Below are 25,744 nucleotides of genomic sequence, written 5' to 3' on the forward strand. Positions count from 1 at the left end.
GTGCATACTACTCTTTAATTTACATAAATCAATAATCAATGTATGTATTAAATTTTAAATCTACATTCGGAGCCCCGTGGCTACAAACTTTTACTTGACATTTGCCATGGAGTATTGTATAATAGAAAACATATTGCGGTTGCAGGATGAGGCGGAGGAGCTGCGGGCGGAGATGGAGGAGCTGCGCGACACCTACATGGACGAGGAGGTGTACCAGCTGCAGGAGCTGCGGCGCGAGCTGGAGCGCTCCAACAAGAACTGCCGCATCCTGCAGTACCGGCTGAGGAAAGCCGAGCAGAAGGGCCTGCGCGCCGCCCAGACGGGACACGTGGACGGGGAGCTGCTGCGCGCCCTCGAGCAGGACCTCAAGGTGTCAGAGTCTGTGTGTGTGTGTGTCAATCCGTCTCAATGCATTCTGAACTTGTGCGTTCATTTAGTGGAACGATTCAATTTGGTTCAATTAGTGTGTGGTCATGTGACCTCAGGTGGCCAAAGACGTGTCGGTGCGCCTGCACAACGAGCTGGAGAGCGTGGAGGACAAGCGCAGCCGGGCCGAGGACGAGAACGAGCAGCTGCGCCAGCGGATCATCGAGGTGGAGATCTCCAAGCAGGCGCTGCACAACGAGCTGGAGCGGGCTAAAGAGGTCAGCGAAAACAAAAAACGTGGATACAGACTGCATACACCGCAGCAAAGTTGTTGTTTTTTTTAGGTCACGTCACCACTTGTTTCTAGGCATAATTCAATTATTGGTGCCCCAAAATCCCAATTAAAAATTGACAAGTAGTAGGCTAGTCACGCTCACTATGGTGTTACCTTGGCAACATGGGGACAACAGACAGTACAGGAAGTCAGACAGACATTCCCCTAGCGATCCTGCCCGCTAACAAACAAGTGCCCTACATAGATGCCCTACAATAGCAGAGAAAGAGCAGGGGCAGTGAGTATGTACAGGAAGTCAGACACGAAGAAAAAGATTGTGCCTCACCAATTCTGCCTAGCAACGAACAAGAGGCAAATGTGACGTGACCCCTGCCCTACATAGCAGAGAATCGACAACGCAAACAGACACTCCAAAATGAGACATGTTTCGGGCACAATCATGAATCTTTCCTAGTAAAATCATTTGTTCAGTAAGAAAGACAGCATTTTCTGAAAATGTCCTTAGCTCATTTGCTCCCAAAAATGTATTAATACATTCTATTTTAAATATTATCATGGTCCCAAAAACTTATTTATAATTTATTTATTTATTTTTTAATGTTTTTGTATGCGAGAGCATACAGAAGGCTTTGACGCAGCCTCTGAACTGAAGAGAACGCTTGAGCAATGGTAGTTATAAACGGCCAGCAGGTGGCAGCAGAGTATAAGAGATCAATCCGGGCTATGTTGCAAAAAGTTCTTTCCCCACTTTTTTTAACAGATTCGTGAATAATAATGAAACTTAGCTATATTCTAATGCTAATTGCTGCAAAACGGAAACAGATAGAAATATGTTTTTCTTCCCTGATGAAAGAAGAGAATCTAATCTTTCCTCTGGTATGTTTTTATAGCAATAGAAGACAATATTCTGTGAGCCGTGCAGAATCAGTCAAAATCCAGTAAAACAGCTGGGAGCAAAGGGGGTTGCTTCAGTGAAAATGTCTGGGAGTGAATGAGTTTTTAACAGTCCAGGGCCCTGGATTTCTGTCTCTCTATTGGTACTCTTGTTGCCTCTTCCAAGGAAGCAATCGTTTTGTTCAAGTTTCTTTATAGGTTAGCTTATATCTAGAAACGGTGTTGTAGTCATGTGATGCGAAGGTGCATGTGGATGCCAAGCGGGAGGAATAATCAACTGTGTCGTGCGTCTGCTGACGTTAGGATGAATAGGACCGCAGGACGACTCCAGGAAAGTGGGTAGGTTTTGGGGGTAGGTTCTCCCTTAAGGTTTGTCCCAGAAAAACAAACGCTGTCTCCAGTTCTGCTCCCCCCACCCACTAATACACCAAGGCGAATACATGCTCACGATCTAATACAATCCAATGGAAAATCTGTATCAAAATTCATCAATTCATTTTAAAAGGTTTATCCTCACTTGAGTAGCAGGTGAGCTGGTGGCAATCCCAGCTGATTTTGGACACCCTGAACGGGTCACCAGCCTGTTGACAATGCACGTGTAGACAATGATTCACAGTCACATTTACAAAGACAGACAATTCAAATACTGTACACAAAGGATACAAAGCCGAACAAAGCTGTCGTAACGATGAAGATCGGGGCCGAAGCTAGGCCGATGCAACGAAGCTCGTGATTAGCAGCTTCGTTGTACATTTAGCAATGTTTCAAACCTTTTCACGGGTGATACGTTCCCTGATCCCTGCGATAGGTGAATTACCACGGAGTAGAAGTTTACTTTTTTTTTTCTTTCTTTTTTTAATGCCTCTATTCGGGCAGTAGGCTACGAACCAACCACTACGGTTTACACCCTTCTAAATGTTTTACACATAATAAATTTAATCTTTAAAGTGTAAAATGAAGAATACAGTAATTACTAGGGATGTAACAATAACGGCAATATTGTGATACCGCGATATTAAAACTGCCACAATATATCGTTGTCATCATGTCATGATATTAAAAGCAGCACATCTGTTAAAAAAAAAGTCAGGTGCTAGCACCCTTTGGTGCAATTTAATTTTCACAAGGCATGTTTTGGCTCTTCTATTTTTAAAAAATAAATAAATATATATATAATATTTTTCATTGCTGTAATACGATACGATTCGATACGATACGGAACAATATACTTTGATTTTCCCCGTGGGGAACTTTTTCCTGGACTCCGTCCAGCTGCAGTTTACAGTAAAAAAAAAACAACAGAATAGAAAGAGATAAAATCAAAATTAAATAAGAAGTGCAGCAGTAGTTTACAGTAAGAAAAACAACAGAATAGAGAGAGATAATTAAAATAAATAATACACACACACTCCTATATATATATATTGCACCACTTAGTTAATGTAGATGTTAATGTACAAAAGCACAATATTGTGTTTTTTTTGTTTGATTGTGACCTTTTTTTGTATCGCCAACCTCCCCACAAGAGTATTATCGTATCGTAACCTTCATATTGTGATAATATCATATCGTGATGTTTGGTTATCGTTACATCCCTAGTAAATACCGTGCCGGAACTGTAAAACCTTGAGTTGTCTGTGGGAAGTAGTTTTCGGTTTCAAGGACTTCCTGCTAAAAGTTGCACTAAGCCACCAGGATTGTATCTTTGGCTACAATGCGACACAGGATTTTGATTAAAGTAAGCCATTTTAAATTAAAAAGAACAAATTTAACGTCATTAAAAAGTTAAAATAGTTACAATTTCGGAACACAGTCTATAATCTGTACCTCGTACCTCGTACCTCGTATCTTTTACTGTACCTCTTACGCACTGGTCACTCCATATTTTTGGGCTGTCTGAATAACGGCACATTTAACATTGTACTGAGTTTTGATGTTCGTATTTCCAAACGCACCCATGAATTTTCTCTTAAAATTTTTTTTTTTGACTGGTCCGACTTAGAAGGAAGAAAAATAAGGAAGGAAAACTACAAGAAAAATTAGGAAGGAAAACTACAAAATAGCGTGGTAAAACTACAATATCTGAAGGTATGGTTAAAAATGAAAACCCGCAATAACTGAACCGCGAGGTAGTGAGGGAAAACTGTAAATACAATGGCTGAATTAATGCAACAAATATGACAGATTTTTGGCAATGTCAATGATCGGTGGCTGTATGTCCCTCGGTCCCTACATCGACAACTTTACGGAAAATTCAAGTATGGATTGCTTATTGAAAACTGGTTGAGAGCTATCTCATTGACCCAGTTAGCATGTGCTGCTGAATGAGTGTGTGTGTGTGTGAGACTCCGCCGTGAGAAGACTCCCTGCCGCAGTGGCACACATACACTGCATGCATCCTCCCTTTGAACATAAATACACGACGACCATTTATAATTCAGTACAGTGCCACATCATCACATTAACTTTCTTTGAACTGGCTTCGGCTGGTTTATGTTTATGAAATTTTACCCGTGTCCTGAAGGTAGACATAAATTCATATTAACGTCTGCGAGTCGTGTTGACGCAAAGACACGCGAGACGGCATGAAACTGTCGCATTATTTTACTTGTCGGGATTTACAAGGCGGGTTGAAAGATCCTCCGGCCTGACGGTGATGAGTTATATCTCGTAAAAAAAACATGTGAATGCTGGGAGATGACATTCTGTGACTTGAAGGCTTGTTAGTACATCACAACACGTCAAAGCAAACCCCATATACAATGGAAAAATGTGTGTATGTGTTTGAACTGAAGAGCAGTTTTGGCAGCCAGGAGATTCTTGCTAAATGCTAAGTTTGCGCTAAATGATGTGCTGTCATTACTCCACAGTTTTTACTTTGCTGTGATGCTCTGTTTTCCGGTTGTCCTCAGTCTCCTTAACACTTATTCTGCCCAATGCAAAACAGGTGTGAAAATAGGAATTCACAACATTCAGAGAAAAGAAAAATAGCAGATAGAAAATGACATGGTTAATAGATCAGGAGCTTCACCCACAGTCGATCGTGGAAATTGAGTTAAATGTCCATTGCCAGTATTTAGCAATGTAGATCAAGTTAGCAATGATTGCTACAATTAGCAGGTGCTAACTGTAGCATGACCACAGAGATGTGTCTGACCTTGATGGACTAACTCAAGCCAATCCATCCATTTTCTAATGATGTCCTCATTAGGGTCATGGGTGAGCCGGAGTTGATCCCATCTGACTTCGGACAGGAGGTGGGGTACAACCACTGATCTGAATATATGACTGGATAGCCGATAGGCCAAGACTTTTGAAGCCGCGAGGCCGCCATATTGCTCCTCCCAAGAAACATTTCTCGGCATACGATCCTATACATTTACAGTATCGAAATTTAAGAACATTTGAGATAGTTCTTAGTAGAAACATCATGATTTATGATGTTTTAAATTTGTTAAACATAAACAAAAAGGACTTCAGACATTTTGCAACTTGCCTTAAATCCATGTATAAATTATATGCCTAATGACGTTTACAGGAGGAAACTTGTATATTGTTTTGATTACAGAATTATAACTAATTCAACAAGATGCCTCTGCCAAATACAATATCGGGGTTTAAGGAACTGAGCAATAAAAGAAAAAGGGGGTCTTCAAAGTAGCACATTCCATTCACTTGTTAATTTATTTATTTTTTGTTAACAAATTGTGACAAACCCCCGGCCCCTGTACTAACTGCTTACGAGCTGTATATGTCTAATCTGTACGTATACGTATAGTTTATATACAGAGGTCTGCTCGTGAGATGGGAGGACCAAGATGGCTGCCCTGTCACTTCAAGTCACGCAATGCCAACCGAACATTTTCATGAATTTATAAAACCACCGGACGCCCGAACAAGATGTAAGAAAATGGTCTGTCCTCTCAAAAGAGAACATTTTGTCACCCTACGGCAGGGGTGGCCAAGTTCGGTCCTCGAGAGCCACTATCCAGCCTGTTTTCCATGTTTCTCTCCACTAACACACCTGATTCATGATTAGGATCGTTATCAGGCTTCTGCAAAGCTTGCTGATGAGCTGATCAGGGAGACATGGAAAACAGGCTGGATAGGGGCTCTCGAGGACCGGTCTTGGCCATCCCTGCCCTAGTGTAATTGGTTGTTTGTCTACAACAGGCTTCCCCAATTCTAGTCCTCGAGGGCTGCAGTCCTGCAGGTTCTAGATGTTTCCGTACTCAGAACGCACCTGGTTCCTATAAAAGCAAAAGAAAACTCTGCAGAAGCCTGATAACGATCCTGATCTTTTGAATCAGATGCGTTGGAGGACAATAGCATCTCAAACTTGCAGGACTTTGGCCCTCGAGGACCAGGATTGGGGAAGTCTGGTCTGTTAAATTGTACAAAACTAGCTGGGATCATCTCTAACACATCAGTCACCCTAATGGGGCTATCACTTGTTTTGCACCACCAAGTACTGCACAGGAAGGACAGTGGGCATATTTGTCGCGGGTTGCTACGCGACCAAGGAATTGGCCAGGTACCTTTTCACCCTTGTTTAGACGTCAAGTATGGTGCAGCTCGGCAATATGGATTTTTTCATCTTTTCAATGAAAAGCCTTTGAAATATATTTTTAGTGAGGAGGAAAAGGGAATGGGCTCATTTGAATATAAAGGCAGGGAAGTATATTGAGAGTTCAGGCTCCTCCATGAGCTACAGCTATTTGGAGACCGCTTTGAGGTGTACTTCAGGCTACTAAAAGTTTCTCACTGCTTTTTCTCACTGTAGCCTACAACACTGCCAAAATAGCAAACTGCTGTGTATATTGTCAGCCATGCCAAAGCAAAACAAACAGGTTGCATAATAAATCCAATGAAAATCCAATGAAATGCCAATTTAGCCAATCAGAAAGTAGAAGTTACTTCCTGAAAGGTCCACATAACAACAAAGGTAAATAATGCAGAAGGTGCAAAGGTTTGTGGTTTTGCACTATTAGTGTGGTTAACTGAATGTTCTGATTAGCGCATCAATCAGATGCCGCATGGTTTTCACAGATATCCCAGCACAATCTACTGTCTCCGTTTTCTGTAATCTCCGGCCACCCGTGGCATCTGTCGGGTGGCGATAACGCAGCACAGTCAACACTCTACGGCCGCAAGACCCCTCCCCCCTCATTAGCGACTAATTGTGAACCGAGGGACACGCACGAGAAGCGGGTGGCGTGAGGAGGGGGTGCGAGGGCGGCCTCATTATCAGCCAGCTGGATGTGCCAAACGCCGACAACCCCACCCGAAACTCTTCAAGTTCAAGCCCACGGCACAAGTAACCCTCTGTTGTCTGGCGTCCATTCACACGCGTCGATTTCTTTCATTTATTTATTTGTATTTTTATTTTTTGGGGAGTGGGGGGATTAATACAATGATCCCCCCTTCCCTCCATTATGTGGTCTTTTTTCAGAACTGACTTTATTCTGTTGTCTGATCGACTGAAATGGCCTTGCCTTTGAAATAATTGCCAGTGTTATTTGTGCTTATCTAAAGATATAGCCATAAATAATGCTATGCTAAAATAGCATGTATGTTGTTTTGTTTTATTTTTACTTTTGTCTTAAGATGTGTTGGTCCCTTACTGTTAAATGCTTAGATGCTAATCATAGGATCAGTTGCTAATTGTTTAGCTAAATCAGGGGTGAGCAACCTTTTTCAGTTGAAATAGTGTGTTAATAGTTAATGTTAGTAGGTAGACAATTACTTATAATTAGTCATTTTTAATTGTTATTTTCTAGTTAAAAATGATAAATAAATAATACAATACAAAATAATATATATTATATGACCTATTATAAAATATATAATATAAAATAATAATAATAATTATAATAAATAAAAATAAATAAATAATGATAAATACATTTTAACCACTAAATGCAATTGAATAGATTGGGAAAAGCTGAAAGCAAAAGAAGAAGTCGCAGAATACTTTCCATCAATGAAACGTTTGTCAGTTTTTGATGACCAATTTGTCTGTCCCTTAATGTTCCGAACTCCCGTTTCCAGCCTGTGTTGCATGGAGCTGAATAAGCTGTAGTGAAGGGACGCGTTGACATAGCTCATTTCCCGTAGCTCACAGCTTGTGTTGTTAAGACAGCAAACGATTTGTGAGTGAATTAACAACGCTTCTGTTGGCTCTGTAATTTCATTCATTAGAGCGTGGACCTCTGCCAAGGCATCTGTGACGCTCGTTTGTGTCTTCGAGTTAGCGTTGAGGTTGGACAATAGATCCCTATGATGCAATGTCACTGGACATTTTAAAGAAAGGGTTTTGTAGCCTCAAGGTCAAATATCAACGAAGACCACTCACCAGCTGATGATTGGTCGCGACAATAGCCCGTGGTGATGCTTGAGACATGATCTCCCGAGACAAGATTCCACGGGTCACGGCTCAGGTTCTGGTTCCCTCATGATACTATGACCAACTGCTGTCCTTTTCTATTACGATTATTATATTTTCATCATGTCACAAAATAAACATAATGGTAGTTTTCTGGGGATCATTTGAGCGTGAACAGTCCTAAATTCTCAACCAATCTTTTTCAAACTTTTATGTCAAGCTAGCACTCCACTGATTCTCAATACATGATTTTCATTGCCAGAGTATGGAGAAGGTATGGTTTTAAGACATTATTAAATAATAGAACTCATTTATCTCTCCAGTACACTCTTATCTTGATAAACTTAGTCTGCTACTTAATTCTCCGTTTCCTAATCCTCCGTTTGCCTCTCAAATTTCAAGACACTTATCACTTCAAAACTTTTAAGACTTTATCTCAACTTAACTCCATCAGTGTGTTTTTGTCTTTGCTACATTGTGGGGCCCATACACGCGTGTTTTTCCAGGTTTAACTACCATTGTGGGGACTGACTTGAAATTGTGGGGACATTTGGGTGGTCCCCACAAGTTCAGACCGCTTTTTGAGGGTCAAGATTTGGTTTTAGAGTTTTGGTTTGAATTGGGTTATGGTTGAGGTTAGGGTAAGGAATGGGGGTAGGCAATCATTTTTGCTGGTTGGGGTTAGGGAAAGGGGCTAGGAAATGCATCATGTCAATGAGATGTCCCCACGATGACACAAAGACAAGTGTGTGTGTGTGTGTGTGTGTGTGTGTGTGTGTGTGTGCATGTGTGTGAACCGTAGAGGGTATACTCTCATGCTGCCTCTCCTCACTAAGCTGCCGCTGACCCCGGTCGGGGATCCGACACGCAACAGAGGCTGGCACAATGGTGCTTTAATGGGCAGTGCGCGCACACACACAAACAACACCACACTTATTCAACACACTTACGTATTGTCAAAGTTTTATGGCTACACTTGTAAAGCAGTAAAATGCTGCATGTGGACGTTTATCATCCATAATAACTTCTGTCACACGCGGCCTCCTCCAAGCACACTGTAGAAAAAATTGGACACATTGCGTAATTTTTCTTCGTTTGATTTCACGTCAAAATGTTTTCACCACCTTCGCATTTTATCTGCGACATGGCCGTGTTGTTTACGAGACGCTGGCCTCCTCCTCTGGGGACGGGGAGGGGGGAGGCCTGACCTTGACGCGACCTCTGGGAATGCCGCATCCCGCCTGTCTCACTGACAAATGTTCTCTCTTCTGATGCTGTTTGCGCGACACACACACAGACACACACACATATACAGACAAACCCCACCTGCTAATTTGACTTACTGATTACAGTTTTATGCAGTGAGTCAGTTAGTTAATTAGGTAGTTAATGTGTTGTGCCAGTTCGTCACTCAGTCATTTAGTGAACTGGTTAGTTACCCAGTCAGTTACTTAGTTAGTTACTTTGTCAGTTGTCATTTGGTTAGTCTGTTAGTGCATTAGTTGTTTAGCCAGTTAGCCAGTCAATCAGTGGGTTGGTGGTAAGTTAGTCATTAAGTTAGTCAGTCAATTAGACAACAGGTTAGTTAGGTACAGTATTAGGTAGTCAGTCAGTTAGTTAGCATATTAACCTGTGAGTCAGTTGGGTAGCTAGTTCAGTTAGTGAGTTGGTTAATTATATAATCAGTCAGTTTGTCATACTGTCAATTAGTTGCTTAGTCTGTTACTTTGATAGTCAATTAGTCAGCCAGTTGTTCAGCTTATCAATTAGTTAGTCAGTTGATTAATTATTCAGTCACAGAGGTATTAATTATTCGATCACAGAGTTAATCAGTTCATAAATTTATTAGTTTGTTAGTCATTTAGTTAATCAGTTATTTTGTTCAGTTAGTTACTTAGTTGGTTAGTCAATCATTCAGTTAGCTTTTCAGGTAGTCAGTCAACTGGTTATCCGGTTTGTTATGTAATCAGTTGGTTTGTCATACTGTCAGTTAGTCAGTCAGTTGCTCAGTCAGTTACTTAGTCTGTTCGTTAGTCAGTTAGTTTGTCAGTTGATTAATTTTTCAGTCATCCAGTTAATCAGTTCATAAATGAGTGGGTTAGTAAGTTATTTGTTTAGTTAATCAGTTATTTAGTTCAACTGTCAGTTTGCTAGTCACTTGGCTAGTTAGTAAGCTCACAAGTTAGTTAGTTAGTTAACCATGTCAGTCTGTCAGTCAGTTAGCTGGGACCCAAAAAAACGTTTTGGGAGGAAAGAGTGTACAAATATTTATTTGTGTGACCAACATACATTGTATTTATCCACAACGTACTGTAGCTTTCTTGCATTAGTGCACCTGCGTCAATAACATTGAATTTCCGTCACACTCCATCTTTTGCCTGATGGAGCGTATCTTTAGGTGTTATATATATACTGGAGGCTTTTTACTGGAAGTGCTGCAAGATGAATATAGATCAGTGCGATCTGTGCTGTGAAATATGCAGTGGCTTCACATCGCTATCTCTCTTCATTGTGAAAAGGATGCCACACATTGACGAAACTTAAAAGTTATTCACAATTTAGTACCAAATGGGCAAACCTCTTGGACGAGTTCATCTTTAGACGGGTCTACTAATGATAGGTTTTGCTATGCTTCACAATTTAGCAAGGCCCATCTGTCTAGTATACTTGGTACAAATTTGGTAGCCATCAGTCTTGGACAAGATTATTATTGAATAACACTTGAACTGGACAAAATTACCCTAAAATGTCTGCTGTCTTTCTGTGTCATTTCAGGCACACATATGATATAAATTGCAGTTTAGTGGCAATTTATGAACATTTGGTAACAATCAGGCAATCGCTTTGACACAGACCTGTGGGAATGGACAAATTGGGACCAAAATGACACTTCCTGTGACTTCTGGGGTTTTTAAGACTTGTTTTGGGATTCTACCGCTTGCATGCTTGGGCCCTAATTATCTGAGTAGTGTTTACATTTGCTCAAGTGCGTGTGCGGTATTAATTAATCTACTGAAATGGATTAGAGTCCGCTTCTGACTCTTCTAATCGGCCTCGGAATAATTTATAGCGACATTTATTCCGCTGTTGTGTGAGAGTTAAGAGGCGAGCTTTATCTCCATCCAGCCGCCCTCAAAAGCTCCTTTTGTGCAGCCATCCCGCCCCCTTTCGGGGAGCGTTCCCCCCCGTTAAATCCCATTAGCGGAGCACAACGACAACACTCCTGCCGCTGCAGTGTACTCCTTCTCCGTCGTTTTCCTCCCACGTTTGGAGGCAACACCCGACACGCTAGCTAACCATGCTACTTGTTGGCTCGTATGCTACAGGCTAATTTGACGTTGACACGTTGCCTAGGTAGTTGGTGTCAAAAGTAAAACCCATTCCTTGGCCCCTCTTTGACCAGTCTGCAAACCTTTAGCTCAATTAGCTGTTCTATGCTAATTTCAAAGCATTAATCCTATTGATTTTGAATTACAGGGGTACCTCGGCGGAAAAACGTTATGGATGGATGGACGTGCAGCACCTGTCTTTATATGAAAGCAGTAGTAGACCTTCTCACCTTTCTTGTCAATAATCTCATCTTCTTCAACGTTTTAAGGGGTTACTGAGCTTTCAGAGCAAGAACAATATTGATTTTGAATGACTTCCGTCCTAATATGTCACCAGTAGCTAATGTCAATTTTCTTTGTCACCGCAATCCAAGTCACACATTTCTGCTCATCCTCTTTAACCTTTTCCGGCTATTAAATGTTCACAGCAAGGACACAATGGATTTTAAACTTTGGTAGTATACTACAGTTAAAACGATGATATTATTATTAGTGGGGGTCAAGGGCCTAGAGAAGCTTCATTTAATCCTGCGTCTCCCCAGACAGACAGATTAGCGGTGTCACCATGGCGAGGAATTAGAACAGTAGTGGTGTTGGAGACACTCAGCGGGGCGTCGAAGTGAACATAAGCCGCTTGGTTGCGTGACCCACTCTGTCTTCACTGAACCTTTTGTTTTCTCGTGGAAGCTAAACTGGATTTTTGTAAAGTGAACAAGTAAGAACACTATGATGGATGGATGGTTGAATCCATGATCAAGTGTAGATCAGGGCTGCTCAAGTCTGGTCCTCGAGAGCCTCTATCCATCCTGTTTTAGATGTCTCCCTCTTCCAACTCACCTGAATCAAATGGTTAACTCAGCAAGCTTTGCAGAAGCCTGGTGACGATCCCGATCATATGAATCAGTATGGATAAGGGCTCTCAAGAACTGGACCCCTGATGTAGATGATAGCTGAATGACTAGAATCTAGACGAATGACGGAGATTCAACTGCAAGGAATACCAGGCTTTTTCAGCTTGCTAAAAATAAAATTAAGGGATCATGGGGAAGAATGAGTCCCAGGCCCCACCCAGTTTGCATTTATGTTTTGGTCGTGTTGCTAAGTGGGCGTTTCCTCCCTGTCGCCGAGCCAGTGACTGAGTCAAGGCTTTCTTTTGCCCCACCATGGATGACTAACTGGGGCCTAACCTCCTGTTGGCATTTTCAGCCATTCTAAGAAATGACTTAAGAAGAAGAAGAATTTACTTTAACGTCATTGTGACATGCATATTAATGACCTTTTTTGGCCTTCAGAGGAACTAAATCTAATAGCAAAAAGATAGCAATATCTCTCCTCAATACTTATCCGGATGTTCCTCAGTCATTAGGTCTGAAAAAAGGTTTGAACACACCGACGTAGGCTCAGACCACGGCCGCAACCTGATCTCCTGTCTGCGTTAAATACATGAAAGACTTCCATCTATCATCAGACGACGGAAATGTTTAATGTTACGCAAGCTCCTTGATGAGGATTAATGTTCTGCTGCCTCCGTCTTTTACAGGATTATTATCGATAAAATCTCAAGCGTATCTCCGTTCCTGAGCATCATCTATTACTCTCATATCATCCATTCAATACCGAAATAAGAGTAAAATACATTGGATTGTTATGAAATGTCCTGATTTAGTCTTTGTTTTTTGGTGTTTTACAGACTGCATTGAGGCGACGAGGGGGCTCATTTAAGGACAAGAAATCCACCAGCCAGGTAAATATAAACAATTACATTATATATATATATATATATATGAAAGACCTTTACATTTGTTGTTTTGGCATTTGTAGGTCTATCAATTCAATGCATTGTTCTTTTTTTATTCAATTGTGTAGTCAAAACTTAATTAAAAAGAGTTTTTGGTCAATGAATGTAGGTGCAAAAGTAATTGAACCGTGAGCTGCATTGCTTAAAACAAGCAGTCAAGGAGGATCAGGTAGGACAAATTGGTAGCTAAACTAACCACTGACATGGACCAATGAAATGACAGGTTTAGCAAAGAAATTGTGCATCACTGACTGAAACGGAGACAAAACCATGTCACTTTAGTCTTACCCAGGGGAACCCATACTGATAGGAAGAGAAATCTCGGGGGACCTCAGAAAGTGGGTAGTGACAGCACATCTGTCTAGGGAAAGCTATAAAGTTATCTAAAAAAACAATTGCTTCATCATTCCACTGTGAAGCAGATCATCTGCAACTAGAGAACACTGAAAATTACTACAATCCTGCCTAGAAGTGGATAAACTTTTAAAATATCAGCACAAAAAAATGATAATTCAGGTAAAAAGCCAACTCAAACATCACATCGAGGGATTTGCAGACCTCTTTTGCTGCATCTGTGACACATGTGCATGCAATCAGAAGAAAAGTCAATCGACAAGGCTTTCATGGATGGCTTGCTAGGTAGAAGCCTCTGCTCACAAAAAAGATCAACTTTGCCAGAGAGTACCTGGACACACCTGAAGCTTTTTGGAAGTCTCTTCTGTGCACAGATGAGTCCAAAATTGAACTGTTTGGTCACAACTAAAACAGTCATGTTTGGTATGTATACCAGCAAAAGAACCTTCTCCCTACAGTGAAACAGGGTGGTGAGAATGTTAAATTCTGGGCTGGCTTTTCATCCTCAGGACCTGGATAACTCCACATAGTCCAGGGAATCATGAATTCAGAGGAATATTGTGTAATCCTGGAACATACCCTGAAGCCGTCCTTTGTGAAGTTACAGCCTGGTAGACGATGGATCATGCAATATGACAATAATCCAAAGCATTCCAGCAATACAACCAAGGAATGGCTGAAGACCAACAAGATTCGTGTTCTGGATGTGCCCATTCAAAATCCTGACTTCAATTCTTTCAAAATACTGTGGCGGGACCTGAAGCGGGCAGTTCATGCTAGACGCTGATCCAACCTCTCTCAACTGGCTGCATTTTGCAAGGAAGAATGACAAAATATCCACCAAAGTAGATGTGAAAAACTGATAAATCACTAAAGAAAATGTTTGGATGAAGTTCTCATTGCAAAAGGAGGTGCAATGTCCGATTAAGTGAGAGGTTCACATACTTTTGCACCCATTAAATCTGAGTTTTTCTTAAATCAACAACTTTTGTTCAAGAATGAATGACAATATTATCATTCTTTTTGTTTAAGTCCATTATTTTCAATGTCAGCATTGTAGATTGGGGTATGACTAAACATTTAATAAGGTTATTTTAATATTTTATACAAAAAATATGATCATGCCTGCAGGGTTTACAAACTTTTGAGCAGCACTGTATATATATATATTTTTTAATTAAATTATTTTAAAGTTTAATTTTAATTAATTTAATGGATTCAATTTAATTTGTTTATACTTTTGAACTATTTGTTGAAAAATTAGAACTTTAATTTATGTTTTTTATTATTATTATTATTATTATGAATTATTCATTTTAAAATGTCATTTACCTAACATACTGTGCCCGAAAACCCCCCCAGAAATTTCTCTGGTTTTTGAGCTTGTATAAGAACTATAACAGAGGCAGGACTAGACAGCAATAGCTGAAGGTCGAGACAGCTGTGTGGAGTTTAGCACTTGATAATGTGTTGAAAGCAGTTTCGCTGTATTTCATAATTTCACACCAGACATTGGCACTAATGTCATTATCAGATTGTATGAACACGCACACAGTTCCATTCACGGTCTTGTGCAAAAGGCAAAACAAAAAGCTGAACTTTCTGTTACAGTTCTTATCCAGTACTTTTGTGGGATCTCTGAATTAAAAAATATGTCTAATGAGCGTTTCTGGCCACTAGGAGGACAGTGCTGACCTCAGGTGCCAGCTCCAGTTCGCCAAGGAGGAGTCAGGCTTGATGCGTAAAAAAATGGCCAAGCTGGGCCGGGAGAAAGATGAACTGGAACAGGAGCTACAAAAGTATAAGTCAGTCTACGGAGACGTGGACAGTCCTCTTCCCCTGGCCGAGTGCTCCGGCGGAGGCCCTCATTCCACCCGCGAGGCGGAGCTGCGACTGCGCCTTAAGCTGGTGGAGGAGGAGGCCAACATTCTGGGAAGGAAGATCGTGGAGTTGGAGGTGGAGAACCGCAGCCTGCGGGCCGAAAACGACGACATCCGTTGCCAGTACGAACGAGACTGCTTCGGCAGGGAGCCCTTCTCCAGCATGCCCTCGTCACCCTACGGCGGTGACGTACTCGAGTCGGCTGGCGAGCTCCGCCGTCACCTCCAGTTTGTAGAAGAAGAAGCGGAATTGCTGCGTCGCTCCATCTCGGAGATCGAGGACCACAACAGGCAGCTTACTTCAGAGCTCAACCGCTTCAAGTTTAGCTCGGGGCCGGCAGGCGAGGACGGCGGCGAAGGAGGACTATTTAAACCCGCTAATGGCTCCAGTGGAGGGATGATAATGGAGGATCTGAAATCAGCCAGGATGCAGATTAACGACCTTAGCGGAAAAGTGATGAAGCTTCAGTACGAGAACCGGGTTCTCCTGTCCAACGTCCAGCGTTGCGACCTGGCAGCGCATTTGGGCCTGAGAACAGGCAGTCCACGAGACAGCGATGCGGAGAGTGACGCTGGCCGGCGGGAAGTAGCCGAAGATGAGGAGGCAGGACGACTCCTTCTACTCCAACCCAAGAGGGAGGGCCCTATCGGCGGCGAGAGTGACTCTGAAGACCTCTTTGAGAAAACCACCACCTCGGGCTTTGGAAGCATCCGACCCTCGGATGGAATCGAATTAAGTGCTGCAGAACTTGCCAACCGCCACAGAGAGGAACGAGAATCCTTTGCCAATGTAAAAAGAGAGGCAGATAGGCTCGGCAAGTCAGTGGACCGTCTGATCACTGACACGGACAGTCTGATCCTGGAGGGCAGGCTTTTGGTGACGACGACGGAGGGTTCGCAGGGAGGAGGTGACCCCCAAGTCCTTGACACCATCAATACCCGTATGAAAGCTTTTCGCACCGAGCTGCACATCTTCGTGGAGAAGCTGGAGCACGTCAGTGATGGTCTGAGAGAGAGGACAGATGACCTGTCCCCGATGCCGAACCTTACAGAGTCTAGCAGTTTCCTATCCACGGTCACCTCTATGTCCCGGGATTCTCCTATTGGCAATTTTGGGAGAGACCTGATGACAGACTTCCAGGTAATTTCAATTTGGCGTTCTTTGCCAGGCCAGACACAACATATGCAACTTTATATATACTATACCAATTCTGTATTTGTAAATGTTGGCTGTGATTTAGCCCTGCAACATGGAATAGGGTCAGGGGTAGTACCCCACTTTTCAATCAAAGTCAGCAGGTTTAGGCTCCAGCCCACCCATGACTCTAAGCATGATAAGCGGTAGAAAATGTGTGCACTCGTTAGTTCTCCATTTCCATCTAAAGTGAGATCTAAGGTCAGTGGTTGTCTGGGGTCAAGCCACCAGGATCCCTTGTTAAGTTGAGGGTATACTTGGAAGTCATGCGCTAAAATAAATGTACAAACCTATTTTGATAAAAGCTGGGATATTGTTTATAGGTGTATGAGTATATCCCAAACTATGCGATAAGTTCTTCTTTCCACCAAGTGGTACAGCTCAGTTCGGTTCACTGCGGGTGATTCGAATATATAATTGATCAGGCTTGCATTTGCGGAATGGTAATTGCTGAGTTGTAGTGTAAACAGTGTGACACTATAGCACAACAAAGAAGAACAAGGTGTGTTGTATGGTGTGATCTGTGAACATTACCTGTTAACAGTTGGTACAAATGCCATTGCTTCTTGTCCCCCATCAATGTGGTACTCCTACAAAAGTGTGCTGAGAAGAGGGATAATATGTGTCAGACATTTTGGAACCCTTTAAAACGACAACACCAAAAAAATGCAGACTATTCCAAACTGAAACGTACTGCACTGCTTGTTGGTAAGAGAGCTATTAGCCAGGTGGCGAGAATCTGATGAATTAATCACCTTATTGGGGTTCTTCTTAAAATGCCTGAAAACTGATAAATTTTTGCGAGCACCTGGTTAAAAAAATATCACCGTAGTTTCACCGATTGACACAAATTTCGGCAGGCATGTCTATATCATAACAGGTTGCACAAAAAAGTCTCAAGATCCCTTGCCATATAATTGAACAGGAAGTCAGACATTTTGATTTCAAGACATTTCGGGCAAATTACCGGGCTTGACAAATTCCTACTAAGAAATTGGCCCAAATGAGCCCTAATCGGAAACAAGTATCCAAGATGCTGGTGATGGCTGGCACTAAATTGTGAACTCTGGTGAACTCTGCTTGGTAGGCCCAAATGAGTGCCAATCCAAATTAGGTGTCCAAGACACATGGGATGCAAAATTGCTCAGCTTTTTTTTGCCTAAGCCATCTAATGTGACAGTAGCAATGTTTCAAAGTTTGATCATTTCAAGGATTCGCCATGGACAAGGTGGTTACAAGGGCCCGTTCAATTAGCTTTGAAGTCTTTAGAACAGGCTTCCCTAATCCTAGTCCTCAAAGGCCGGAGTCTTGCGGGTTTTAGAAGTTTCCGTCCTCCAAACACATCTGATTCATATACAAGCTCCGCAGAAGCCTGATAACGATCCTAATCTTTAGAATCAGGTGCGATGGAGGACAGAAACATCTAAAATGTGAAAGACTCTGACCCTCGAGTACCAGGATTGCGGAAGCCTGCTTTAGAAGAATCGTGTTTAGATGCCTGTCGGAAGCCGCCCAGCTCTACCACGCTGGCACCGCTGCCCATCCTCCCCGCCGCCATCACGTCCTGCCGCCGCCACATTGCCATCATCTACATCTCCATGCAAATGCTCCCCCATAGAGCGCCGCCTCGCTTGCCGCCCGCACGCACTGCTTGCCCACTTGGCCGCGATCCAATCGTCTTTTAACTTGACTGCATGGTGGATGGCTTCTAAACAGGCCCGCCTCTTATCACTGTGGCTCTTAATGGCCGTCACTGTTTTGTGTTTGTACGTTGTCACCAAGGAGACAAACATCACGTTGTGTGTCGGCAAACAAAAAGGCTCTAACGCAGGGTTGCATGATGAAGGGAGCTTGTCGGCTTTCTGGAATGTTCTCCAACCGCCCAGGCCGAGAAGGGAAGCTGCCTTCATCCCCTCCCACTCCTCGCCCTCCTCTTCCTGCAGAGCTCACTGGCTGTGTCCCGGTGGAGCTGGGTGGATTCTGCACTTACCGCTCTCACAAGTTTAAAGCAATCAGGCCTTCAGTCGGCCTTCACTCCACCATGATTGAAAAAAAAGTAGGGTGGGATCTCACCGTATTTGTTTGCTTGTTTGTCAAATTATATCTTAGCAGGACACTTCCTGCTTCAAAAAAGACAGCGGGACAGTCCCATTTTTGTTTCTTGGGCGAAGGAAAATAATTCCGTTATGAGTCAAACGACAAGAGAAGACAAACCCCCTAAACAAAAGTGAAGTAATTGGAATATTCTGTTTCTAAGCTCACAGGCTACGTCCGGGTTGATGGAAAATTACATAAGGACGTACAGTATGACTCTACCATTTCTCTTCTAGTGTTGGAGGGGTGTGTGTGTGTGGGACTGTTTTGACGTGACTTATTAAAAGTCAAAAAGAGAAAATCATAGAAGTCATGTTGTCAATGGAGATTCTATGTGTATTCTTGTCCCTCCGTTTGTTGGCTCGCAGACTATTTCCTGGTTCATGGACATAGGACTCTACCTACCGTAATTTCTTTTCTGGGGAAGGCAGTTTTTCTTGTTGAGTCAGTCAAAAATAGGAATTTAACCAAGTTATGGATCAGCGTACTTGCTTTTCTATGTACTTGTTAGATATCGGGCTACTTTCTGATTCATGGAGAATGAAGTAACGACGTAGGACTCTACCACTATCTCCTTCTGTAGAGGGGGACAATTCTATTGTGACTCAAATATCAGAAAATCTTAAATATAAGAGAAAATTCCTCTAATATGATGTTAGCTTGGAGGTTACTTCCTGGTTCAATAAGGATAACGTACTATGATAGAAGCGTAAGTAGGGTCGATTCGTTTGTCAGCTAGCGAGCCTACTTATTTGTTCAACAGGACTGACAACATAGTTGTCAAACGCCGGTCCTCGAGGGCCGCAGTCCTGCAGGTTTTGGAGGTTTCCCTCTTCCAACACAAGCTGATTCCAATCAGCAGGATCGTTATCAGGCTTATGCAGAGCTTGCTGATCAGCTGATCATATATCAGCTGTGTTGGAGAAGGGAATCATCCAAAACCTGCAGTACTCCGGCCTTCGAGGACCGGAGTTTGACACCTATGCTCTACAATGTTTAGAATTGCCCATTTTAAGAGTTAAAACCAAAATACAGTATATCACAAACTATTATCCCCCAAACACTTTAAAAGCATTTCAAAGTCAGGACGCTGGCACGTATACTTGGAACACATAAAAATGTCATCAATCACTACTTTTCTATTAGCTGTATTATTCTATTTTTAACTGAGTGATACATGGATACTCATTTTTTAAATACATGCATAACCGTTTAAAAGTTTGCGTTCACAAAGACAATGTAAGTGACCCCAAACTTTTGAACACTGGTATATACTGCAAATGTCTACATTTAGTTTGGCACTAATTGCTCCTTATTTTGAGCACCTGGCTGTTACCAACTGAAAAGCTGTTAACCACAGCTAATAGCAATTCAGAACTTTCTCTGCATCATCTTGAGAAGTTTACCACCCTCCTTTCTGCATGCCTGTTGCCTGACCTCTACTGGAATCTTCCATTCGCTACCGCTACGGTTCACTATCAAGCCGTATGGCCCATGTGGCCAACGCTAGCTACTAAAAAGCAGAGTGTTTAGGATGCTACAGACAGAGCATGAAAATGTGTGAATAGGTGCAAGTGATGATTCATATGGTGAGTCTTTCAGCAAATAGTTAAGTTATACAGAAAAAAATGGGTAGGGGAGTTTTCAAAGAAGGAAGAAGAAAGAATGTTTTTGTTATTTGGGGAGACGAATACAATGCTAGCATTTTAAATTGAAGCCTACAAAACAATCTGACTTTGACGCTAACTATCTCCCTGCTTTGTACAACACGCGAGCATGTTGAGCGGCCATTTTGTTGTTCCTGATCACCTCTATTGGCGGGCTCGCTTGTCGCACTGCACTTTTTTTTTGCCATGGTTACTTCTCAAGCCCGCTGCTTTGGTTTGGACTCACGTGTCCGTCATTGCATGCGCTTCATAACGAGTCTTTTGCATTCTTTCCACCCCCAAACCACCTTAAATCCCCCCTCCTTCTCAACCCACCCCCTTCCCCCTTCAGATGTTCCAGCCCGCCATTTTGTTCATCCTCATTCTCGTCCTCTTCTCATCTCTCTCATACGCCGTCATCTTTAAGTTGGTCTTTCTCTTTGCGCTCTTTTTTCTACTCTAGTCTGTTTGTTGTCTTTTTAGTTGCCCCTGACCATTCCCCGTTTTTGCTGTTATTCATCAGCCATTCACTGTTTTTCTTTTTGTCCTGCTCGAGGTCTTTCTTCCTCACCCGCTTTGTTGTCCTCTTGTCTTTTTTGTCCACCTGCCACTTCACCACAATCTCCTCCACCACCCCCTCCATACCCTCCTGTCCACTTCCCGGAACCCCACCCACCCCTCCTCACTCACAGTCCGGTCAGAGGGATGAGCTGGAGTGGTGCGTAGGACAGGAGCGAGGCGTGGAGCCCCACAACCAGAGCAGGGGAGGTGCTGCGGGACTCGCTAGGTACCACAGACCCCTGGTTTTAAGAGCAGAGGTCAGTGACGCCCACCCCTTACCTGACTCCCTCTCCCTCCTCTAACCCTCCCCTTCTACCTGTGGGACTGTGTGGGCACTTGGACTGCTATTATTATTTCCCTCAATAAGCCACAAAATCTCGTCAGATTCCATTTCAAATGTAAAAAAATATATTTATTTTTTTTCTCCCCAAAAATGTACAGTATTTAAGTATGTTTTATATATTTTCCAATAAAAAACTACTGTATCATATTACATTTACGGAAAATATATGTATATTTAAAAAATATATGTATATTTTAAAAATATATAATAAATTATATAATAATATTTTTTCCATTTAAATAAATTTTCCCCTTCAAAATCAAGGTTTGGCGCCCACGGAATACTATTTTATCAATATTTTAAAATCTTTTTTGGGGCGGGGTATTGGTTTAAAAAAAAAATCACCAATGCATTTCAATAGGCATCAGTTATGCATGCAATTTCGCTAGTCACGGGCTGGCCCAGTACATATCACCAGCGAATAGCGAGGTTCCACTGTAACTAATACATCCAAGTATTTTTAAAATACATATGAAGAATACTTTTTTTTTTTTTATACAAAATATCACGTAAAAAAAAAAATCACAATTTGAGCAACTGTAACAACATTATATATTTGCATATACTGTAATGTATATTCTTATTAAGTGTCATCATTAGTTTGTAGAAAATCTATGTACAGGAGTGCCTTGCTTGTTTAAATGGTTCATAATCACGCTCATAACTCAAAATACTCATAATTGGATTCATTTTCCCCCATTGAAATTAATGGCAAGTGTCATTAAAATCCGTTCCAGCCCCCCACCCTAAAAAAAAAGATGCAAATTGTCATGATTTTTTTAAAATAAGGAAAATAGCACTTTGTAATATTGTACTGCGTATACTAACATGTAAGTAAATAGAAGGTAAAGAATTAAACAGTTTGTACATCATGATTAATTAATGGCGGCTCCTTCTGGTGTGTGTGATTTGGACACCACAGGGCAGAATAATCCTCTCATCCGGACACAAACAAAAAAGTGTTTCACAACTACTGTAGCTACTGTAGGTGACTCATTTAGCTGTAATAATTGTAGTCAATTTGCAGAGGATAACACATTGCAACATCTCCACGTAGATGCTATTCCTTAGCTCGTCAATGGCATTTTGCACTGTTTGTTAGCATAAAGCGAAGCAGAGTTCACTAAGGCAAAAGCTATGTAGGTGCTTTAAATATACAAGGTGAAACTTTATATTTAGTTTGACAGTAAAATGCCAACTGAGTGTCAATAAACAGCTTGAAACTTTTTTTAAGAACGAGTACACCACTATACAGCACATGTATATACAATTTTTGATTGCAAGTCCAACAAAAAAATAAAACTAACAAAAAAAAACATCTGAACTACAGCACGTATCTTAAAAACCCATAAGCGGGGTCACTCATATCTCAAGGCACAACTGTATATATCTTGAACTCATTATAAAATGCATTTGTATAAATGAAGACCCTTACCATCTATTATTATAACGTGATTAAATTCATTTGTAGAAATTACGGCCTGCCCCACCATAAATGTCTTACCACTAATATACGCCTCATATTATCCAGTTAAGTAAATAACATACGCCTGAGCATAATGTTAAAATATGGTAACCAACCATGTGGTCTTAAAAATATGAATGTACTTTATACATTATATATTTTTTATATTATATATATATTTTAAAAATATATTTCTGAACATTGGATTACACATCTTATTCCAGTTCCGATAGTGACTCAGGTACACTTTTCCAGACCCACTGCCCACTACCACCACTCACTTTGCTTGCATTCCCGCTTAAAATGATCTAAAAACAACATGACTTGACTCAACTTTTTTTTTAATCGAAAGTTCAATCACCTTTTCATGATCTGAGTTCACTTTAGAGTACAAAAGGTTGAATGTGACGTAACAAATACAGCACATCTGCGTGCACTCCTTCCGTAATCCGAGAGGTTGAGAGGGAACGAGGCGGGATTAATGCTGTGCTTGTGTGGCCATTTGACCGACAAATCACCTCGAAATGTGACATTCCTCCACCTTAAAACTAAGCAAACACTATCCTTAACTCTCCTGTTACGTCTTTCTTTGGTACACCAAAAAATGTTCATGGGTCATTGTGATCCATGTTGGCAGTGCCCCCCCCCACAGAAAAAAGAAAGACATATGTGTGTTAAATTGGGGTAAAATGTTGAAATTAAATGTATTCCCCAAATTTTTATATTTATAACAGATCAATTTAACCCACAATATAACAGGAGAGTTGAAGGCCTTTCTTAAAATGGTTATGCTTACTCCACATGTCAAATTAACATCTCACTTTTGTTGCGCGCAGCTGCGGGATGCGCCTGCTCTCGACATCCCGCTTCGTCCGGATCACGAACGACGGATGAGAGTTGCGATGGACGAACGGGACGCTCCAGTCGTCTCGCTGCCGCAGGTATGAGCATTTGCAACATGAAAAACAATAATATTATAATTATATATAATTAATATACACACTGACATTAAAGAGTTAGAGGCCCATTTAAAGTCTGTTGCTAACCAAAACAACACGATTAGCGTGCAGTAGACTCTGGGTTGTGGTTGTTCTGCGGGATTGTGTACCTCCACTTTTTTGTTCCGTTATAGTTATTTGTTGTTACCAGTTTGCCTCAGTTTACACACTGGCAATGAAGAGCCCATTTGCACTCAGTTGCTAACCAAAACAGCAGTACTTACTGAGGCTGTCAGACTAGAGCATAAACTCTTTCCTGTGCAGTATCAAGATCATAATCTCATCATGTAGAGCCATTAGCAGTTAGCTATTACCTGTTAGCTTTTAGCAGTTAGCCCTAATCAATTAGCCCTTTTGTCTTTGGCAACAAGCAGCATTCCAGTTGACTTGTATGAACGCATCAAAGTGTTTGTGTATGTTTATGTACCACTATAGCTCTCTTTCTTTTCTTTTAAACTCCACTTTTACTTAACCGAGTGTAGACTGCTAGCATTTTTTAATAGTTCTGCAAAAAAATAGCCCCAAACTAAATGACCCATTCCCACATCTGCCCTCAAGTTATAAAATGCTTACCTATATGGTGACATGCGATATTTATTTCATTCGTCTCGGTCTCTGTTTTCGCAGGAGGATGAGCTTTCACATCCGGAGCCCCAGCGCCCGTGTCTGGAGCTGCCGAGCCTCCTCCAGGGTCCGGAAGCTTGCTGGGATCAGGAGCGAGACGCCCTGCAGAATGAGGTTCACCTCTTTAGACGCAACACGGCCATCTTCTACATGAAGCTTAAGTCCATCCTGACGCGGTGGAGGCTCGGAAGCAGGGAGGGTGCGTTGCCCGGCGACGGCGCCCAGCCTGAGGTGAGCCACCTGGAAACATATATGGCAGGAAGTGTTGCTGATGGAATTGTGTGTTGTCAGTATATCTTGTGAGACCCTAGATTTAGTAAGCATCTCAATCTGGGTTGGGCAAACTTTTGTGCTCAAGGGTCACATTTGACTTTTTAAACGGGCAAATGAGACTGATCTTTGTAGGTGAGATTTATATTTTATACCTTTACTGTACAGTGTTGCCTTGAGATAGGAGTGACTTGACTTGAAGTCGTTTGTACAGTGAACACAACTCACTTTGGCAAATAGTGAAAAATTCTTCAAAAACAGACAAAGCATTCTTCAAGATAATCTAATGCTATTTCCCGTTGAACTTTACTGTCACCTTAACATGAAGTAAAGATAAATCCAACAAAAACAATTACATACCTTAGCCTTTAGTCTGATAGCTTAATGCTAACGCTAATTAGCATCTATGTTGCGGTGCTGTAATCCTTCAAACGGATTGAACACAATGTAGAAATTCAATATAGCAGCACTCACGGTCAATTTTCTGTATTCTCTGCTAAGAAAGACTGATATCATCAGAGCTGAGAGGCGGTAAGAAGACGTCTCATTGAACAAGTATTTCCGTCTGTCTATCTTACACTGCTCCCAGGTGGACACACCAGAAAGAGCAGCAAAATGGACATTCAAGAGATCCAGTTTAACAAATTCCGTTTACTTCCTTTTTTAAATTCTATTCATTATGTCATTGCTGAATGCTTTAATAAAGTACAATATTATAAATTTATATAATTGTTGTTTTAGAGGAACTGATTAATGCCTTTTTCGTACATTTAAATGGAAATAGATCATTTTGGAAATTAGAAACTTGTATCTCAAGGAACCATTGTACTTACTGTAATGTCCTTGCAAAGGAGAGCCATGTTGGTCTGTATATGCTGCTGGTCCGTTTAAACAATTTTATTTCGCAGGATCATTAGGATGTGAAAAAAAAATGGTGGTATTTATTCATCCATGCAGGTGGAGAAGTTGGAGGGCGTCTGCGAGCTGGGAGAGATGATGCAGCAGGCGGAGGGTGAGGGTTCCGCTGTTCCATCAGTGTCACCCGATGGGCACCTGCAGTACCAGCAACAGGTAATCAATCCCATAGACTGGACCTTGAACCGAACCAGTGTGGGAAATAAGGACCAAAAATGTGAAATAAATCCACAATTCGCACAAAAGCAGGAGAGGATGCAACAATGTGGCTTTTTTTTCTTTTTCTTTTTGTTTGGCTGTTGTTGTTTTTTTAACCTGTACTGCCTGTAGAG

The 25,744-nt window shown here is 41.6% G+C and overlaps 1 protein-coding gene and 1 long non-coding RNA gene across 6 annotated transcripts in view; one reads left to right on the top strand and one right to left on the bottom strand.

Moving 5' to 3' along the window:
• LOC144042841 (uncharacterized) lies at positions 1-25,246 on the bottom strand. Its single transcript, XR_013290992.1, has 5 exons — positions 24,972-25,246; positions 24,177-24,467; positions 23,427-23,537; positions 17,031-17,099; positions 1-636 (listed from the first exon to the last, which is right to left on the bottom strand). It is a non-coding gene; the product is annotated as an uncharacterized LOC144042841 (long non-coding RNA).
• Positions 1-25,744, top strand: part of mtcl1 (microtubule crosslinking factor 1) — a 43,650-nt gene that overhangs the window by 4,776 nt on the left and 13,130 nt on the right. For 4 of the 5 annotated variants that reach the window (XM_077555862.1, XM_077555860.1, XM_077555864.1 and 1 more), the window contains exons 2-9: positions 146-370; positions 486-644; positions 12,960-13,013; positions 15,102-16,442; positions 20,929-21,054; positions 23,442-23,546; positions 24,231-24,458; positions 25,455-25,568. In XM_077555862.1, coding sequence (XP_077411988.1) covers positions 146-370; positions 486-644; positions 12,960-13,013; positions 15,102-16,442; positions 20,929-21,054; positions 23,442-23,546; positions 24,231-24,458; positions 25,455-25,568 — 2,352 coding nt within the window. The remainder of the gene's footprint in view (positions 1-145; positions 371-485; positions 645-12,959; positions 13,014-15,101; positions 16,443-20,928; positions 21,055-23,441; positions 23,547-24,230; positions 24,459-25,454; positions 25,569-25,744) is intronic. The other variant, XM_077555863.1, reaches the window with a different exon arrangement.

This window comes from Vanacampus margaritifer, chromosome 2 (genome assembly GCF_051991255.1).
Source record: "Vanacampus margaritifer isolate UIUO_Vmar chromosome 2, RoL_Vmar_1.0, whole genome shotgun sequence".
In the NCBI taxonomy this organism is placed as follows: domain Eukaryota; kingdom Metazoa; phylum Chordata; class Actinopteri; order Syngnathiformes; family Syngnathidae; genus Vanacampus; species Vanacampus margaritifer.